The sequence below is a fragment of the Peromyscus maniculatus genome, chromosome 21 (assembly GCF_049852395.1).
Source record: "Peromyscus maniculatus bairdii isolate BWxNUB_F1_BW_parent chromosome 21, HU_Pman_BW_mat_3.1, whole genome shotgun sequence".
NCBI lineage: Eukaryota > Metazoa > Chordata > Mammalia > Rodentia > Cricetidae > Peromyscus > Peromyscus maniculatus.
The window spans coordinates 60,243,943-60,265,432 of NC_134872.1; the positions used below are offsets into that span (position 1 = coordinate 60,243,943).

The 21,490-nt window shown below is 41.0% G+C and overlaps 1 protein-coding gene and 1 pseudogene across 3 annotated transcripts in view; one reads left to right on the plus strand and one right to left on the minus strand.

Annotated features, from left to right (window-relative positions):
* Nucleotides 1-11,907, plus strand: LOC143269971 (large ribosomal subunit protein eL33 pseudogene; annotated as a pseudogene). Its single transcript, XR_013046785.1, has one exon. The product of XR_013046785.1 is annotated as a large ribosomal subunit protein eL33 pseudogene (transcript).
* Nucleotides 11,719-21,490, minus strand: part of Ogfrl1 (opioid growth factor receptor like 1) — a 16,938-nt gene continuing 7,166 nt past the window's right edge. For both annotated transcript variants that reach the window (XM_042266671.2, XM_042266670.2), the window contains exons 4-7: nt 21,136-21,214; nt 20,961-21,027; nt 20,674-20,819; nt 11,719-15,657 (exon numbers count right to left, since the gene is read on the minus strand). In XM_042266671.2, coding sequence (XP_042122605.2) covers nt 14,991-15,657; nt 20,674-20,819; nt 20,961-21,027; nt 21,136-21,214 — 959 coding nt within the window. In that variant the 3' untranslated portion in view covers nt 11,719-14,990. The remainder of the gene's footprint in view (nt 15,658-20,673; nt 20,820-20,960; nt 21,028-21,135; nt 21,215-21,490) is intronic.

Sequence of the window (21,490 nt, forward strand, 5' to 3'; positions counted from 1 at the left end):
CACAACACAACATATGAGGTAGAGGCTGCAAGGGTATGAATGCCAAGTTATCCTGGGTGCTCTGGCCACACCTCACCTGTCTCTATTGCAGCCTCCTAGCTCATGCTGACACCCAGCTGGTCTCATTCCTCTCTTTTGAGAAGTCAGGTTACAGTTCCCAAATATGAGCTCTCTCCACTTCCTTCTGTAGCATGGCCAGACTTCTTATCAGAGCTCTCGCTGTTTTTGCATTAAAATTACAAGCAGATCCCTCAGGTGATTTCTTTCTTAATGAGTGGGCAGGGGAAGCCTTTGAGGCTGAGAGATATAAAAAGGCAGAGCTTCTTTCTGTCCACCCGGAAATCACTAGCAGCAAAGAGTTCTACTGAAGATCTCTCAAGATGGTTCTACCACACCAGTGAGCACAGGAGGATGTGTGGGGCTCCTCCTCTGACTCCAGACTGCAGAGTTTCTCTTCTAGATTATAATTTTATGAGCGCTACATTCTGTGTCTATGCCACTCGCTCTGAAACATATGTTCTCTCTTTCCCTTGAAGCCCTGCTACAGGGAAGTCCCACCCTTCCCAATCATGATGCCTAGGAAGCAATGTTAGAGTCTGGTGTTTCTTCTATGAATCTAAACCAGTATTTCTGGACTCTCTGTGTAAAGTCTCTGTTGTACTCTCATGCATTCCCGTGGGAGCGATTTTATGAACTCCCCATCCTTGCTAATTTGATTTCATTATCATAGGACAAAGTCTGAAAGCTTTCACGGCTCTTTGCAGCCACGCAAAGGATGTTTCATTTACAACGTGTGCAGATCCGAGAAAGTGTTCAGCATTTGGACTGCCATCTTCCATTCCTTTCTCCAACTTTTCATAACAACCTTTGTCTACGTACAGATCTTGTACATACTTTGTTTAATTTATCTCTGATGATTTGAGGCATCTGTCCTAGAAGTTGACTGTTGTGGGAGGCAACGGCATCCAGAATTCATCTTTTGTTCTAACAACAAGTCCTTCACATTGGTGGCAGTGGAGGACAGGTGCTAATGGACAAGAAACACTTTGCAACTGGAAGCATTTCCAATTTAAAGTTAATTTCCTGCCCCAGCGGGGGGAAAAAATCTCCATGCAACCCCACTCAGCTACAACTGACAGGAATGCCAGTGAGTACAGAGACAAGGACGACACGAAGGTGCCCAGGTTTCCTTCCTGCCAGTGGCGAAGCCGCTGACCAAGACAATGAGGTCCCCGGGGCCGAACTCAGCGGTTTCATGCATGTGACCCAGTCTACAGTTATACACAGCCACCGCTTAAAAATCTATCTGATTTATCATGGTAATAGGCACTCTGAAAATGTCTCCCTGGGGGTGCTTCTTTTAGCAGAATCCCCACCTTCAGCTTGAATCAGCAATGGTGTTTATGCAATTATAAATGCTTGAAGGAAGCCTAGAGATTGCAGATAGCAATGTCTTATCAGCACAGTTTTACCTACATGGACAAAATTGTCTTCACAACACTTTGGGGAAATCTCACTACCTAGTTGATCTTCAGGCTTTGCACACAAAAATATTGATGATGAAGAAGAAAGTGGCTTTCTGAAACATTAAAATCATATTATTTCTCTTGCTAAATCCCCTGATGGGCATTTTATGGGTCTCCTTAATTTGAAAAAGAGTTTTTTTTTTTTCAAGATTCCTGTGATAATTAAATAATAAATATAACATGCATACTTACATAACATTTCTATTTGTGGTACCAACCTATTGCATATCAATCATATTAGATAAGGAATGACTAGGTGTTATCTAATTGGGAAACACATTCAAGCAAACGTCAAAGTGGGCTCTGGGATGGTATGTGGAGAACTGGTCATCCTTTCTTCCTTCTCTTTCTTCCTTCCCATCCTCTTCTTCCCTTTTTGACTCTGTTCTTGTGGAAAATGCTCATAAGCCACAATATTAAATAACTGCCAGTCAACAACAGTCGCTGTCTGCTCTTCTCAGGAAAAGACATTCTAATTCTGTAACCTTCAGTCTGTGCAAGGCAAGTGTTATTTCCACCCGATAAATAAATCGATGTGCACAGTGTGTAGTAACCTTTCCCAAGGTCATGCAGACTAATGCAGGAGTGGGTGGGGGATGGGTGGTGAGATTAAAGATTTCTGAACCAAATTTCTCTCCATCTCTCACATGCTTTCTATACTACCCATGACGCCTCAGGCTTGGGACTTCAAGGATGGGACTGCTACATCGGACAACTCTAAGACTGAGGCTTCCAGCTCTACCATGAGTACCCCTGGGGTTAAGTCTCAGTAGTCAGAGAAAGCCTCTTGGACCCTAGCAGTTTCCAGTCTGAGAGTTGCCCCAGTCAGCCATTCCAGAGACCAGTGCAGATCTCTTCAGCTGTTTGTGCTGCCACAGAGACTGAGTAGCACTCCTTAGTGCCAACTTCCCCAGGGCAGTCTTGGTAAAGGGGGGAGGGGGTGGCGTGCAAAACCCAAATGACTAGCGATTTGCTGAACGAAGCTAGGTTGTTCCAAAGAAGCCTTTCACTGGCTCTGAGTTTTGAACATTCTGGATACTTCAACCAGAAAAAGAAATGCAAGCATGAAATAACAGAACCAGCTTCCACTGTCCAGTCTACGGCGCCCCCAGACAATGAGTAGGGTGGGGCTCCTGACATCACAGGAGATACCAGAACCTATGCCTTACACGTTTATTTACACATCTGAGTTGGGTGAGAGAGATTCTGTGAGCTCATCAAACTTTTATCATTTGATTTTTATCACTATGAGCTACAGAAGGACGAATACAATAAAGAATCACCCTCTTCACCAAGTCATGTTCAACTCAAGTGTTTTCTAAGTCCATGAAACACTCAAACCTTTCTTAGGGCTCCTAATAATGTTTATGTAGTTTAGAGGAATTTGAGTGATCAATTGCTTCCATCCACTAAGCCTCCATAGTGTTTTTACTTAAAGGGGACCTTTAAGTCTATGTTTTATTTTGATTTGGTTGTCAACATCCGGGGGGTGGGGGGAAGCTCAAATGAAAGATACAATACAACCTGAAAGTTAAATGTTATCAGAAAAAAAAAAATGTATTCCTACACATGTGGTATTTGCTGATAATCAGGATTTCCAAGTTGTAAAAACAAAGAGGGCAAATCATCTTCGCTGTGAACTTCCAAGGGAATTACCTTTATCCTGACAAATGGTCCAGATGTTTTTCTTCTAGAAAAATTTCCATATCATGCTAATCCTGATTTACATGCACATAACTCAGCCAGGCAGAGTAAGGTATTCCTCTGACTTACAGAACATGACTTTAAAATCACTTGACTTGATTTAAAATGAAGCTAGGCAATAAAAGTGGAACCATGGGTTTCCCTTTTCTTTTTCTAACCTTGAACCTGAAACTGACACTAAATCATATTAAAAACAAGTATTGCTAAGTGACCCAAGAAAGCAGGAAAGAACGAAGACCTAAGTTTACAGAGCAAATCATTAAAATACTTGTGAAATGTTTCAGTATAAAAATTAGTAATGCCATATACATAATTCTTTAAGAGTTTTTTTAAAAATTTATTTTATGTGTATGGGTGTTTTGCCCGCATGTATGTCTGTGCACCATGTGTACTCACAGAGGCCAGAAGAGGGTGTTGAATACTCCGAGACTGGAGTTATAGACAGTTGTGAGCTGGCGTGTAGGTACTGGAAATCTCTTAACCACCGAGACATCTCTCCAGTCCCCAAATAATCCTTTCTTAAAGATATCTACCTTGAGGGACAGATCTTGTTTCCATAAAAGAACTCAAGTAGTTGTCCACCACATACACATCTTGCCTCAAGATGCTAATGTCCTATGTTTGAAATTCAGTGAATGATAACTCAGTATGTACTGTAGGCTTCATGTTAGGCACTCAAAATATAAAGAGACGCCATGGCATTTTGTGAAGACTCCAGTCTCTATTGGAAACAGATGATCTGGCATCAGCAAAAGTAGACAGAGGCCTGTGCAGGTGGTGATGGTGATGGTGATGGTGCATGAACAACTTGGAGACAAGTCAAGAAGAGTCAACAGAATCCGTTATCACACTGGATGTTGGTGAACAGGGAAATTTGGTTTCCAATTTGGGGATCAGGCAACTTCGCTGGAGGAGATGAAGAAATGTCAAGTCTATGGAGGCCCGTTGGGAACAGGACTTTTAAAAGGCAAGTATGTCTGGAAGGCTGTGGTGCTAGGCCATTTTTAGTGGCTGTAAGCAAGGTCTTTGGAACCAAAAAGAGCATACAGCTCTTCTTGAAACTGAAGGTGTTTATGTCCGAGATGAAACTGAATTCTACTTGAACAAGAGATGTGTTTATGTGTATAAAGCTAAAAACACCAACAAGTGACTCCTGGAGGCAAAGGAAACAAAACCAGAGAGATCTGGGGGAAAAGTAACTCCGGCCCAGGGAAACAGCGACACGGTTCACGGTTCGTGCCAAATTCCGAAGCAACCTTCCCTCAAAGGCCATTGGACACAGAATCCGTGTGATGCTGTACCCTTCCTGATTTTAAACCACTGAAAAGTAAATAAAAGCGCGGGAGGAGAAATGTCCAAGTCAGAGCAGTAGCACAGGCTCCATCATCCTAGGGAGGAGCGCCCAGAGAGCTAACTGCAGTGTGTATGCTGTCAAAGATGCCTGTATTCCGAGGCCAGTTTTAGAGGCCGCTTGGCTGGTTTCCCAAATGGATATCTGAAATTCCACTAACTGTGAGCACCAGCGGGGCACAAATGGCTGCAGTGGTGAAGCCTCTTTCAGTTCAGTCCTCGGGTTTCAAATGACCCCCACAGCATAGGCCAGCTCATTTCCTGACTGATCCTCTTCCATCTATTCTGATGATTAAGAACGTAGGCCGAGTTAAAGAAGCCATACAGCACACCCACTGAGCAGACCCCAACCCCTCCTCCCTGCTTGGGTTCTACATTTGGTTCTTGCATTTGCACCTGTGGGGTGGAGAGAGTCATCGACGACCTCAACATCACTACCTGTAAAATTATAAAACATTCTGCCAACGACGGAAGTCTGTGATTTTCCCCTCACATTTCTGCACACTGAAACGATAAAATCAGGGCAAATGCTCGAAATGAATCTAGACTTTTGTATTCTAGAGGAAATGGAAACGTTAAATTTCTATCCAAGTCAATGGGAATTTATTTCAGATTGTGTTGATAATATCTGTATGACATTCTTAGGGGAGAAAGGCCGTGTAACACCCCTTTTAATGCACAGCGTGTCAATACCTACAGTTTAGAATTCCAAAGTGTGAATATCAGCCAAGATAATTCAACCTTCTAATTTTATGAAAATAATGGCAGTTAAACCATCATGCTCAGAGAATTAATTACATGCATATTTTAAGGTTTAACTTTTAAGAGGCCTCCCATTAAGACATGAAGCGAATATTCACCTGGAGGGTTACAAATTAAAATGTCCTGATTTCAATAGGAATCAAATAGTGTCCCAGGAGAAGCCAAGACTATCCTCTGGTTATAGGTCATTCCCAACAATTAATTATTGATGAAACAATAAGATGTTTCATGTATTTACAACGGAAAAGATTTCTGCCTGTCTATATCAACACATATATACTAATTATATAAACCACCAATTTTATATACCCCATGGAGTCTTTTCTAAGAAGTACATTAGAATTATAAGTAAACTTGACAGTATTTGTTTTGGTTTATACACCTGACTAGCATAGACAAGATTAGACTGATTTCCGATGAGATAAATGCTCTACAATTCCTGCTGTGCCTCTCATCTTCTCTGAACACCAGCAGCTAGCTAGTCTTGTAAGGGACTATCTGGAACACAGCCCCAGATGTGACACTCCCTCTAATCTAGAATATAGCACACACACACACACACACACACACACACACACACACACACACACACACACACACCCAATGCCCAGACACTGAGAAACGTGGCCACCGTCACACAGCCAATTGCAAGTGATGATGTAGCCCTACGTACTCATGTTCACCTGACCTCAGAGCCTGTCAAGCAAGGTCCTTTTATCCTTCCATTTCCCTCCTCCAGGACTTTCCTTGAGCGTCTCTCTCCTAACAGCTAGACCACCCATTTCTAGGTTCTCAGGTCCTCTCAGTGTGACTTCGCTTGACTTCATCCTCTCTGCCACTTCCCTTCCGCTTACAGACCTCTTCCTCCTCCAAAGTTGAGGGTGGGTTAAATCAATCAGCTCAACCCCAACAAAAAATACCTAACACACCTTTTAAGCATTTGCGTGTTTAAGCATTAGAAGTGTTGAATGCACACCATTATCCATGTAGAACATGCTCACTATTACAGCAAAATTAATAAACCTTGTGCTCCCGAGCCATCAAATCAAAGCCTTGTGGCTCTCTAATCTTTCTCTTCAGTGTCCTATTTTAAAATGTCGTTCCAATTAATCCTACATATTCATGAGGATAATCTAAGGGGCAAGATAATCCTTATGTTTCCTCTGTAATAGTCTGATGATTAGGTCACCATTCGAGACCTTAAACCATCAACAACACCCCTTCTCCCCCCACAACACCAAAATGCTCTCAGCACTTTTTCCAGGTAGGAATTTTGTTTTATTTCTAAAATATACATCTGCCGGTATGGTGTGCACTGGAAAAATGAAGAAAATGCCGTGACTATTTTTTACAGGGCCTCTCTTTTATTGAATATTACACTCTGAGAGAGAGGTGGGCTTCATCCTATATCCCTGCCAAGCCCGAGAACGTTCATTTTCACTAGATTTTTACACTGCCTTCAATCTGTGGGCCAAAGGGAGCCCTTCTGTGTTCTTACTGGAATGCGAGCATTCTCTTGTGCTGACAGTAATTGTGTGCATCCTCTCTGCTGGTTCATCTAAAAGTCTGTGGTTAACATCATGCTCGGCCACCCCTGTGACTGGTACACTGTTCTGTCCTGGTACACTGTTCTGTTCTTGTGTACAAGGTGACCTCGTCTCTTAGCACAAGTTGCTCTCAGTTCTTCAATCTCATCCTTTCCTGCACAAACAGGTCAGTGCAGCCAAGTTCAAATTGTCTGATCCACATCACCCTGTGACTCCACAGCAGTGGTTCTCAACCTGTGGGTTGTGACCCCCTGGGGGTCACATGACCCTTTCACAGGGGTCACATATCAGATATATTGCATATCAGATATTTATATTACTATTCATACAAGAGCAAAATTACAGTTATGAAGTAGCAATGAAATAATTTTATGGTAGGGGGGATGATCACCACAACATGAGGAACTTTATTAGAGGGGTTGCATCGTTAGGAAGGCTGAGAACCACTAGTGTCTCCTCCTCACATGTATCTCATGACCGCATTTTTCTTACGCAAAAACTTGATTTCTTACAAATTTTATCCCGCTTAAATGAAAAAGTGTTATTTCCATTAGCTATTCATATTCATTAACCTGCACATGGAATTTGCATGGAAAAAAATGAAAAAGAAAGCAAGCTACACATCCAAATATTTACACACATGCTCTGCCACATAAAATCTCACAATTAAAAATTTCACATCAGGGAAGATTTTACCCTTCATAGTAAAATATTTATTTTAGAAGATAAGGGAGATAATCTTAGATGTTAAGCATTAAAAAATTACACTTAGTCAGTGGAAAACAGCACGTCTTTTTTCCTAGCTCTTTAAAAATATTTTAATCATGCAGAATCAACACAGTGTACTCCAGCACAATACTAAAGTGTTCCCTCAGGTTAACTGGCTTTTATTAATTTACAGGGCGTAATAGTTATTAAACACAGTAGTTATTAAAAAATAACAATCTAAAGGAAGTCTAAATATATTATTCAGAAACAATATACAGCAGTTAGCAACAGAAACTATTGCTCTTTAGACTCGTGTGGCATAACTCTGCCACGCAGTCACAGAATCATAAAAGAAGAATCTCGAAGTACCATACAGATCCAGAAACTGGTTACACCTTCTACCATACACACATGGTATTTGCCATAACACACATGCAAAGCATGTTGAACACTAAAGCTGAACACAGAGTGCAGAGAAGGCCCGGGGACTCCCAGGGGACTGGACACGGAAAACCCACATCTTTAGAAGAAGCACACCCATTTCCCTAAGATATCTGACATACTAGAGACCCAACAACGACCCTTTTTATCTCCTTAGGTAACATAAAGGATGGAGCAGTATGCCAATCAGGAAACAAAGGGAAGCCTTAAAAAAAAAAAAATCATCAAAAACGTATCCAAGGACGTGACGTTCTGCTCTCACAGTTTCTCATTTTGCCATTTCTCCTATCCCACGCCTTTACTCTGGGTGTGTGCACACACACACGCACCTGTGAGCGTGCGGGTGTGAGAACATCACCATGCACTTGTAGAGGCTGGAGGAGGGAAACTTGCCGAAGTCAGTTCTCTCCTTCCATCCCGTGGCTGACAGGGATCGAACTTGCGTTGTCAGGCTTAGCAGCAAGCGCCTTTACCCACTGAGCGCCCTCTCTCTCTCTCTCTCTCTCTCTCTCTCTCTCTCTCTCTCTCTCTCTCTCTCTCTCTCTCTTTCTCTCTCTCTCTCTGGCCCTCACTTGGTTCTTAGTTAAAATGCCATGCAATTACTATCCAGACAACGAGACAGTGTGGGTGACAGGAACTCCATCTGTTACCTATCACCGAGTCATCTGAACGACCCTGCTTGTCTGCACATAAAAAGAATTTAATTTGGAACTGATCATTTGACTCATCCCATTAGCCTAATTGAAGGTGTGTGTCAGTGTGGAACTCACAGTTCACGGAGAGTATTAATGGGCCTACCTCTCCACCAATCGCTGACCACCTCGCCACAGAGCACCCAGCTCATCCGTACAGCACACCCCACAGCATCTCCCACCCATTCCTCACCCGCTTCAAATAATTCTCGAATGGGCAGTAACTTAGATTCAGGAACGTTTTGGAGGTTTCTAATATTTATTCTCATTTGCTATCCTTTTTTTTCACATAAAACTGTATCAGTCAGTATGAAAACATGCTCATTTGGCCCAGTTGCTGAGCATTCCTTAGGCTAAAGTATCTTCTATAACTGGGTTCTCTAGTTAATATAAGCTCCATAAAGTTTCTTTTTGAATTTTTAAGAAAATAATTACACCATTTCTATTTTTCCTTTCCTCCCTCCAAACCCTCCCATATACCCACCCCTTCCTCTCCCTCCCTCAGATTCATGGCCTCTTTTCCTGTTGTTACACATATGTATGTACACACACACACACACACACACTCCTAAATACTATAAATACAACCTTCTCAGTCCATATGCTACTTGTATGCATATGTTCTCAGTGCTGACCATATTGGATTATCAATTAGTATGCTCTTCTCTGGGGAAAACTATTTCTCTCACAGCATCCCTTAGCTACTTGTAGTTCACAAACTTAAAAAAAAATCTAATTAAACATCATTCAAAATGTTTCATTAAGATGTTATGATTTAAAACATATTTTAGAATAACAAGTAGTGGACATCAAACTTCCTCTCACAACCTCTTTACAAGAAGGGTTTTGTCGTTGCTGCTGCTGCTGCTGTTATTGTTTTTAAAATATAAGTATGATGGCTATTCTTGGTTGTCAACTACACCTGAAATTAACTAAAACCCAAGCAGCTGGGCACACCTGTGGGGGATTTTTCTCTTAAACAAACTTGTGAGGTGGGAAGATCCACCTGGGCCACACCTTCTGCTGGCAGCCTAGATAAAGGACATGGATGGAGGAAGCTCGCTCTTGGTCTGCTTGCTCTTGATAGCAAGTCCCTTCCTTCACTGGTGTTACAGAGTCCAGCGTATACTGAAGACGAGCTGAGGGATCCAGCCTCACGGACTGGATGACTACAGGATTCTTGGACCTACGGGATTCGTAGACAAACATTGTCTACCAACAGAATATATGTATTCTAAAAGTTCTAGTATAAGAATATATACATATTCTATAAGCTCTGACTCTCTAGAGAACCCTGGCTAATACAATAAGCCTATGGGAGAATAGCTCAAAAGAAATTTGATTAAAGAACCAAGGTGAAGGGTGATATTTTAGTGTCTACCAGAAGAGATATAATGATAGAAGTAGTTTATATAGCAGATGCCCATTTGCTCATAATTTCTAAACTGCTATAAAATGGTAGCAAATAAATTATGGCAAATATTCTGTGAAAAACAACACCAGTTGAAATTGGGCATGGGGTCCAAGGAGGACTATTATTCCTGGGCATCAGAGGTCACAGGTTGGACAGCTTCATGATCCGAACTACACCTGTGAAGACCCGCCCCCCTCCCCAAATTCATGTCCATGAATGGGGCTTGCTCTGCCTTCCAAAATGCCCACACAATTCTTAACCACCTCTCCTCTGAACCCCAGTTCCAGAGAGCCAGGGTTAGGGCCACAATACAAGTTCATCACAAGGTTTTCCACATGAAAACTTTAATTCAAGAAAAAAAATGAAGCTATTTTCCACAAATAACCAAAACAATAAATTTCACAACAGAATTGGCAAAAGCATATGACACTGAATACTTTATATAACCTAGGGGAAATGAGGAACAGGCCTTCAAATCGTGTCTACTAAGGATGTAACATGAAGGTTTTTCAAACTAATTTCAGACTCCTCAAAATGACTACTAGAATGGAGACTTTCTCTAATAACATTCCATTTTATGTAGCCATCTGAATGCAAGAACAGAAAGTAAAACAGATTGCTATGACTTGCAGCAACCAAAGGATGCTTCAGTGAGCCAGCATGTAAAAGAACCGAGAAACATAAAAATAACACAATAGCACAGGTGAATCGTTGCTTCTCTGAACCCTTTAGGCAAAGGTGACATATTGTTGAATACTGTGGTGAATATACTTTCAGAATTGGTGCTCTTGTCATTAAGTGGTAATCTCTCCAAAATGATAAAAGCACCAACTTAAATTTTATTAACATGACTTACACTCATGACAAGGGTTTACAATGAGATAGTAATGTAAACTTCTGAAAGAAAACCTTTTACTTCCATCAAGGCACATCTGAAACCTCTAGGCATTCATAGTAGAACTATATTATTAATTTCAATAATGAGATTTCTAAAAGCAGCCTGTCCCTGAAACACAATCTGCTGGGTGGGTTGGCTCACTAGAACAATGCAGGAGGCAGGGTAGTACTCACTGTCACCCTAGAAATTTCCCACACAAATCTGTTCCTGCATAAACACTACGAACTCAATGCTCAAAGAGTAGACGTGCATTGCTAGGTTCCTGGGTTCAACACTCACTCCAGCCATCTCCCTCTAAAACTACCCCTGCCTTGAATGATTCTAGCATGTCAAATTTCAGCCCATCCTAGTGTGTGTGTGTGTGTGTGTGTGTGTGTGTGTGTGTGTGTGTGTGTGTGTAAGTACACTGAAAGGCAAAGGAAATTATTCTAAGTGGGAAAACATAAAAACAACTATTCACCAATACTCCTGTAACAAGGGATCTCATTCCAAATAGTCATTAAAGAGCTGTGGATGTAGTTTTAAGATTTGAAAACGCTCTTCTTGTCTTTACAAAACACAGACCTGAGAGGAGCCCAGGGAATAGTTTTAAATTTGCTTGACTCAATCACTTTTATCATAAATGGGAAACTTTGACTTTAAAACAATCAACCAAATATTCTTTGTTCATTTAACCTTTTTTTTTAACCATTTGGCATGTAGGTTTATTTGCCAAAATATTTTAAGCACTACCTCACTGTGTTTCTTTTCCTTCTTACCCCATCCTACCTTCATCCCTAGTAAACTGTGATAACCAGGAGAGCATGATACAAAGCATCATGGCTGTGACAAGTTTTTATTACATCTTCATGTATATATATATATATATGTAACAACAAAAAAGAAAAAACCTTAGAACTTTCTTAGTAACTCCTGAGTTATATACTTTCTCTCCTTAAAAAACGAAAAGTATAGTCTCAAAACTTACAACAAAATAAAACTATACCATGTAATTTTAGAACTGACAACTAGACCTAATTTAGAGGAAGCACATAGATTTTTTTTACATCCACCATAATTATTTAGAATTTCCTGTAAGAATGAGCTCAAAAATGCAGAATGATACAATAATCTTAATGTCAGAAACATCTCCACCGTACAGAAATATATAATTATTTGTCACTTTACAGTATTTCAAAATATCTTCACATATATTTTCTCCTCTGAAATATGAAAGCAAAAAAATATTAGAAATGCACTAGGCTAATCAAGCAATATGACATCTATTTGCTGTGAGATGTAGTTTTATCAACAGCCAACACTTAGCATCCTTACAGCCCATGGCATAACAAAGACCATATGAGAACACCTGCAGATGCTTAGCCATGCGTCTAGCTATTTGGCCATGCTATACAGCATTTTCTGGAACAGCTTTTTAGTAAATTTCTGTAAGCATATGGTAGTTTGCAAAACACAAAATGTAGAAGTAATTCAGAGGGGTTTTTGATATCTAACACACTCAGAAATACATCGTCTACAGATCTTATGTTAAAAAACTATTAAATGTACAAAGTACTCTTAATAGAAAAAATTGAGATGTTCAATTTTTATTAGCAAAAGGAATGACTTCCTTTAACTTGTTCTTCACTGAGTTATTCTCACTGCTATTTACAGATTAAATATAGGAAAACTTTGCCACTTTATGAATATGAAGTTTAAATAACCATTGTTGAGAAAAGGCCACTATTTTGGATGGAAGCCAGTGAGCTATCCTCTTGGGACTCAATATTCTGAAATTAAACAGCACAAGCTAACAAAATAATTAATAAGGAATAATAGTCTAAAATCTAAATTAAGTGTTTTCATTTCTAAGGGTTCTGGTATACCATAATTTCTAAGTGATTCAGATTGTATTAGCTTCTGGTATTTTGTTTTTTAAAAATATTTTTAGTATCTGACCCATGTTCATTTTTTTTAAAAAAAAACTTATGTATATGTGTGCATGTGCATGTATGTATGTGCACCACATGCATGCAGTTCCCCTGGAAGCCAGAACAAGGAGTCATATCCCTTGGCACTAGAGACAGTGGTGAACCACTGCACCCAGTACAGGTGCTGGGAACTGAACCCCGGTCTTCGAAAGAGCAGCGATGCTCTGAACCACTGAGACATCTCTGAAGCACCCGGGTCCCAAGTTTCTTACACTAAATACCTTTAAAGTGGTCTGACGCTTCATTGTGTGTGCAAAATTAAGGTATTTTGAATTAAATTGATCATACCCCTACAATTCGGCCTAACTTAATAGTCCTCTTTCATGCCTGGACCCTGTGCAGACTGGAACAAACCAAAGCTGTCGAATTGTGGTAACTAAATGATGAAGCGTTTCCTCTCTTACTGGGATATGATACACAACACCAGTGCCACTAGCATGCACACACACACACACACACACACACACACACACACACACACAAAGTCAGGAATAAGCAACTGGGCTGTGTTGTGTAAATTTAAAAACAATAAAATCTTATTTCTAAAAGCACACGATTGATAGGCGTATTCTGTAGGAATCACCACGGAATGTGTGGGTGGAAAAAGCCAACAAGATGATTATGTATGTGTTAGGTGTGCTCGAAAGAGGAAATAGCAAAAGTTCCCTGGGGCAGGAGGGTGGTGGTCAAAGAATACAGGACTTTCCTTAAAAGCCAAAGAGAGATTTTAAAAAGTCACTTCCTTGCTAAATAAAAACAAGTAAAAATATTCTCTGTTCATTGCTTTGTCTGTGTTCGTATGAATGTTCTGAAGTCCCCATCACAGTGTTTCTGATTGTCTTCAGATCTGTAATAATTAGCAACAACTGTACACAATAAAACTTTTAGCCAATGTGATGCAATATATCTAGTACTTATTAAAAGTGAATGTATGTAGCTGCAAACCGTTCTCAGGTCCAAAATGACAAACTAAATATGCACACACACACACACACACACACACACACACACACACACACACACACACACACACACAGACTCTGTGGAGTAGTAACATCTGGAATCCCATAATGCTCATGCCATCAATACACTAACGGATAGAAAGACAAAAGTGCTCGTTGACAGTGTGAGGAGACATCTTTTTAAAAAATGAGTAATTTTTGTGATTTAAAGAAAAAACCACTCCTCAGTAACTTGCATCCATAATCAACCACCAATTTTGTATAGAACAGGAAAAAAAAAAAAAAAAAAGCCAAAGTCTACTTTTGTTCTATATTTTTTCACACACATATACAAATCTTTTCTAAGCAATTAATACTGAAAATATTTTTATTATTCTAAACCTTAAAGAAAAAAATCTTGAAATCAGACTCTTAAAGATGTCCCTGTCTTCCACCTGGACGTCGGCATAGGAGAGGGTCCTCATGTGTACTAGAAAACTCACGGGAGCCGACCATGATGGTGGTTCAAGCCAGAAGAGGAAGGGGGACAAAACAGGATGACGGACAGGTGGGAACGGCAGCCCCTGCAGAAACCCGAGCTAAGAACACTGAGGTGCTGCAACATTTGAGGAGACCCAACTTCATCCTTCCAACTTCAAAACGAATCTAAAAGTCAGGGGCGATGCGTCAACAGGGGGGGCTCGATTTCCGCACGGAATCTCTCCAGAGAACCGGTTGAGTACCGAATGCTACTCGATTCGTTCTAGATAACTTGAAAATATTTGCAAAGTGACGACTGTTGTACATATTTTGGAAACGCATCCTAAATATATTCTTTTATTGGACCTGGTCTTAAAAACTTCTTATTAAATATCCAATTTCACCGTCATCCAAAATAAAAACAAGAACACAGGGCTGACGGCGAAAGTCACAGATGGCTGACATTTCAAAGGTGACCTCATCTCTGTCCTTCAGGATAAATTAGACAGTAGTTTTTCACTTCCTTCACCGGAACTGATGTGTGGGTCTGTGACACTTCACTGGGACACCACCTCATCGTGGCAACTGGTGTTTTCAGGATTTTCCAAGTCTTTGCTCTGGCTTTCCCCGTCTCTGGCGTTTTCAGGGGAAGTTGGACACTCCCCTTTCCCTGCGGCATCAGGAACTGTTTTCTCGGGTGGAGAATCCGACTCTTCGCCAGCACCCTCTTTCTCTGGGTTTCCTGGCGAGGCGTCTTCACTGTGGGACTTGGGGCTTGGCTTGCTGGTCTCCTCCCCAGCCTCTCTAGACGGCCCCTTTTTTTCTTCCACAGTTTTGCTATTTGGGTGAATAGCTACTGAGGAATTTTTGGAGTCCTTGGATTTCTTGTGCACGGAAGTTTGACTGTTCGAACCCGAAGTGGGCAGAGTGGACACTTTCTGGGCTTTGCTTCGCTCTGGCTGTTCTTTTCTAGGCGGTCCCCAGATGAAATTCTCTGACGGGGTGTAATGTTTTTGGGCAAAGCGCAGGAGCTTTCTCCTCTCTCTTCTGTCTCTAATTGTATAAACAAAATACTCCAGAGCACTCTGCCTAATATTGGGAATAGTGTTCTCCACCAGAGCCTCGTGGAGAATAAATTTTACGAGAGGAGATTTAAAACTCTCGTACCCAAGCTCACCAAGGCTTTTCAGAATCCGTGTAATTCTTAAATAGTTGTGCTGGGACCTGAAAGAGAGAATAGAATGTGTTTAACTCCGAGGCCTTGGTGTAACGGAACCTATGTGAAACTCCAAGGTAAAAACAAACTCCCTCTTTAAAAGACTCTTCAGGAAAATACACTGGGATTGAATGTATCCTCGCTGGTGCTACCTTGTTTATTAATGGATCTGGGGACCAGTGATCTATCTACAAGAGCAGCTTGCACAAACAGCCAAGCATCAGGTTAGCTGATATCACCCTGAGAAGTAAGGATGGTACAAACCAAGAAGACACATGCACGGAACTCTTACTAGGGTCATGTTTTAACAGCTCTGCTTTATCACTGGTTATCGTTGTCTCTTACCCTGTCTAACTTATAAACCTCATCCTGAATGTCTATCTACAGGAACAAAACAGAGTACGTATACAGGGCTCTGTGCAATCTGTGACGTCAGGCAGCCACGGGCCCCTTCCGCGCTTGCAACATCATGGACATATGCTACTCATCACAGGTAGCCAGGGGCTAAACAGAGATGCACCGGTGAACAGCTGAACGGTAACTAACAGCACCAACCGACCAGAAGAATCTGTCCAGATAGGATAAGTCACAAAGAGGGCAGTGCTCGGTCCCGTTATCTGGCTCGGACAATTGTGACGGAAGAAGCAGAACTGACTTGAGAGAAACTGCCTTAGCTGTTGGCAGAGTACGGGCCTCCTAGCCTGTCACACCCTGGCTTTGTGACTCAATCGCTGTGAGAAACGACAATGCCCATCTAAGCCTCTGTGTTTCCATCTGTAAAATGGGGGGAAGGGCCCACACTCTTAATTGCACCGTTGTAAAAAATCAAAGGCGATGACACAAACGAGAGACATGGACAGACTCAGGAAATATTGGACATTATGTAGGACTATGTGGTGTGCATGTGTGTTCGTGTGTGCACAGGTGCACGTGTGAGTGAGTATACAGACGTGTACATCTGTGTCCTCTGCCACTGTTTCTCTGTCACTACTCCCCTTGTCTTTTGAGACGGGGCCTCTCATTGGCCTCCTGGAGGTGAGGCCAGTTGGTCAGTGACCCCTAGGGACCTGCTGTCTTCACTTCCCCAGGGCTGGGATTAGAAGCATGTCTCACCCACCACCCTCAGCTCTTAGCGTTATTATTACTACTACCATCTACTGAGATAGGATTTGGCACCGAGGAACTGCACTCGGTTTCACCTATTCCTTCCGTCTTTTCCATCCTCACCTTCCCTTCCCTTATTAAAAAGCTTTAAATCTTACTCATAACAGCCCCGATTCCAAGCACGCATTTCTCCCATGTGACAGACACTTAGACCTTTTTAAATTTCAAAACCGAGGCCATTCTTGGATTGGCGCTTTCCAAATTTGTCACAGGTGATAACCGACGACCTCCCCTGCCTTGTTCAGCTGACCACACTTGCCTTCATGCACACACCTGGCCAAACCCGTCAGGTCCCCCATGACAGAGCCACGTCTGACACTAACAGGTCAGGTATGCGTTGACCCCAAATCAACAGAACCAGCAGTCGGGCACTCACTGCTAACACCCTAAACCCTGTGTCAGAACAGACGTCAGACTTTCTGGAAAGCACTACACGTATCTGCCCCAGCTTCCAAAAGTGCTTGAGTTTTTAATTAGAAATAATTACCTAATCATCTGGGAATGCTGGAGGAAGATGTCAAATTATTTGAGACACAGAAGTATGCAATTTCATGATCTTAATAGGTCTTATATTTCAATGAGAAAATACAGACAAAATAAAAATCTTAATTATCTGAGCTAACCAACTCCTGGGATAGATAAACCACAAAAATTTTATTATCTCCATCCTTTTGGATGTATGTCCCAAAAGTATTATTTTAAAATTTAATTTTTTTAATCTGAAAGGTAAAACTTAAGACATATGTCTGAGTATTATGAATCTGTAATATCTGATTTTTTTAAAGAGCTCATTAATGTGGCTGTGTGTGTCCCTGTGTAAGTTTATATGCATCATGTGTGTGCAGGAGTCAAGGGAAGTCAGAAGAGGGTGCCATATTCATCAGGAGCTGGAGCTGTAAGCAGTGAGATCCCACATGGGTGCTGGGACCCACACCCGGGTCCTCTGCAAGAGCAGTAACTGCTCTTAACCACTGAGTCATCTCTCCAGCCTCAACTCTACAGTTTAAATTGTGCTTTGAGACAATGTGACTGGGGTGACATTAAGGAGCCATACCACTAACAACAGGGTTGATGTAGCTGCCACATTAATGTAGAGTTCTGATACTGAAAGAACTTATGGACAAAACCTGAAACACGGTGAAGCCGATGCCAGATTTGCAACAAAACCACTCTCAGATGAACAGGAAACTTAGTATTTGCATACACATTCATTTGTAGCTACACATTCACAAGCTAGAGTATGTAACAGAAAAAACAAAAACAAAAAACAAAAACAAAAACCTGAGCTGAAGAAAATAATGATCAAGATTCTAGAATGAAATTATCTATAAAACAAAGATGTTGGGTGTTTGGGGATGATTTGAAATAAATGTCGCAACAAAAGGCAAATGGGTAGAAAGAGAAGTCAGCTCCTGCTGGAACTGTGCACAGCCTTGGACTTGCACACCAGGGACCGGAGAAAAGGCTGCTGTACAGACAGAAGGGTGGGGCTGATTCTGCCTGAAGACTGGATAGGTAAAGACAGAACACAGGAGGGAAATAAAACCCCAAACAAGACTCAGTATAGCTCACTGCAAACATGACCTGAACAGCATCTTGGTGGTGGATCTGCAGATCTGTACTTTCATGCCTGAACGTGTTTCACCACCATATTTTATCACAGTCACTTGTTCACTCAATGTTACTTTGTGTTACTCTGATTAAACAGTTTTCCTCCACTGAGCTATAAATACAACCAAACCCCAGCCTATTCTAAAAAGTTCAAGATGCCACGCGGCTTCAATCACATATAAGCGGTGACATTTAAGAATAAATCACAGAAGAACCCAAATGAAAATGAAAATGAGAGGATATATGTTTACGTCATTCCACATCATTTGCTCAAACATAATCAATAAAACCTTTTGGCAGGGCGAAAGTTGTAGTGGCATGTGTCTGACATCCCAGGATTCAGAAAACAGTGCCTGGAGGATGGCAAATTTGAAGTCAGCCTGGACTCGGAGACCTTGTCTCAAAAAGCCTTGCAGAGAATCCAGACTTGCTTCCCAGCACCCACATGAGGCAGTCCACCACTGCCTGGAATACCAGTCCCACTGGTCTTCTGACTTCCGCAGGTATCTGCACATATGTGGCACACACATATACACATAAAATGTTTTGTTCAAATTTTGTAAATCTTTTTTTCCCCTAGGAGAGTTCATCCAGAGCTGGGAGAGCAGAGAGGCACTGGATGACAGGAGGAGCAGTTGCTAGGTGGGACGGAAGTGGAAAGGCTGGGAATTCGGGCCATTCCTCCAACTGAGGCGGAGAGGCAGCCTAATTAAATCAAGCCTTCAGCAAGGGCTCTGTGTTTTGGCTATAAATGAAAAGAGCTGACAGTGATACCCTGGGGAGGATTTAAGCCTTTGATCATATTCTGTCCAGGATTTATAACTTCAACAACAATGTGCCAAGCCAGACTGTCATTCCAAACAAAAACGACATTGGCGAGCACACACACACAGTGAGGTGTGATCACTTTCTGCTAAGGCTGACTTGCATACAGTTTCCTCCAACAGTGTGACAAAGTTGCCTTAGAAACCATCCAGACACGGGTGTCTGCATCACACAGGCAGAGGCATACATGTCTGCGCTTTAAACAGCTTATGTGTCAAACTTAACCCCAGTGCTAAGTTGACGGGTCTCCAGTCAGGACTGTAAAATTCCATGCCCTTATTTGCAAAGCACTAACAGAAGCTGCTATTTTAACAGTGTTAACTTTACAACAAAGGAAAAAGATGCCCCAACACTAAGAGTTCTACTCCTTTTACCAAAGCAAGGGTAAATTCTAGAAAGATGCAAAAAATTTAAAGAGCTGATGCCAAGACTCTGATTGTTTTTGCCAAAGAGAAATCACTTATGTTAGTTCTTTTTTTCCTTAATACTTGCCCAGTTCAGCTAATTACAAGGTGCTAAAAAAAGTTTCTTAAAATTGTTGGTTTTATAGTCCAGTACTCATAAGTCACTCTATAATTAAAAATTGGAAAAAAAAACCCAGGGTGCATATGAATATTTTTAAAACTAAACTTTGGTTATAAGTATTAATTACCATTATACACAGTCAAGCAAAAGAGTACAGCTAAACTCATCCAAGGAAGCTGATGAATTTTCCTTTATAGATTTTGGAATGAACCAGAAACGAGTACTTGTCTTTTCTATAACTCATGAAGATAACTTTTCCTCTGTTTTAGTTAGAAGTATGGCCACATTGCTTAACACATTTTTATACATCATAGACCTTAGTCACGAATTTAATCTAAGACGTCTGCATGCATGAAGACATTAGAGACAGTTTGTACCGCAAGCAGCCTATAGCCTAGGAGAGAATACATGAAAAACTACAAGCAAGCAATAACTATAAACTCCCTGAAACGTGGCGTATAGACCAAGAAAAGCCACATTTGGCTGCAGGCAGAGGGTTCAGGAAGAGACTGCTCTGGAGCAGAATAGCCAATGCTCTATGTAGAATTTGTCCTTCAGAGTTTCTGTGCTGGCCTTTAGAATGGATAAGAAGGAATAAACGCATTTCTGACTGGATTTTGATTCCTATTTCGATGCCCAACATCTAGTAGTCCTATATCCAATGTCTAGCCATCACTATGCCCAATGGCTAGATGCTCCTATGCCCAATGGCTAACTAGTTCTATGCCCGACAGTTAGCTTGTCCTGTGCCCAATGAGAAGCTATTTCAATGTCCAACAGCTAGCTAGTCCTATGTCCGGCAGCTAGCCAGCCCTGGGTCCGATGGCTATCTATTCCTACTTTGCGGAGAATGGGGTCACAGGAAAAGACCACTGGCTTACCATTAAAGCTCCACTTACTCATTCAGATGTTGAAATCTTTCTTGCCAATTTACAGCCCGAGCAACATTTCCAGTTTTATCAATCAGCTTTATTCCAAAAAATTCTAGCATCATTTTATAAGCCAAGAGGAATCTTCTGATTGCTTCTTTTGTTTTTTTGAATTCCTAATATAAGAAGGGGAGAAAAAAAAGTCACTTGAAATGACTCAGTAGCTATCAGGACAATAAAGTAATTATTATATACTTTATAATATTATAAAGATATTATTTGGCTACCTCATGCAAGATGAACTGAGCTTGCATTACCTCAATTTCATATGTAGTTAACTCTTTAGCATAAAAGTTCAAGCCTTGTTCTCTCAGGGGAAAGAGCCTAGTTTGTTAAAAAAAAAAATAGAATAAAAATTTTCAATTGACATTGTCTTGAGAACACACTTAGATTAAACAGGACATGGTTCAAGGTAGAGAACATTTTACTGACCACTGAATGTAAGTGTGGTTGTGTTCCAGCTTCTCATAGTCTCCTTTCCATTTATTTAGAACCTCTTCAATGTAAACACCTAAATAGTAAATATTTAGAAAATGAACCATTCATTGAAAACATGGTGATAGCATTTGAACCTACAAGTCACTTGAGTTCTATATTAAAACATTTAGCTTAAAAACAACACACAAGAACACCCCTAAAAGAAGAATACTCTGCCATATACTCTGTAATGTAATAAGCCTAATTAAAAAAAAAATAGCAGCACCTCAAATTACAAAACTCTGTACTGGGCAATGTACTCTAAAGCAGAGGATGGCAAGTGATGGGCTAAGGATCATTTTGTAAATAA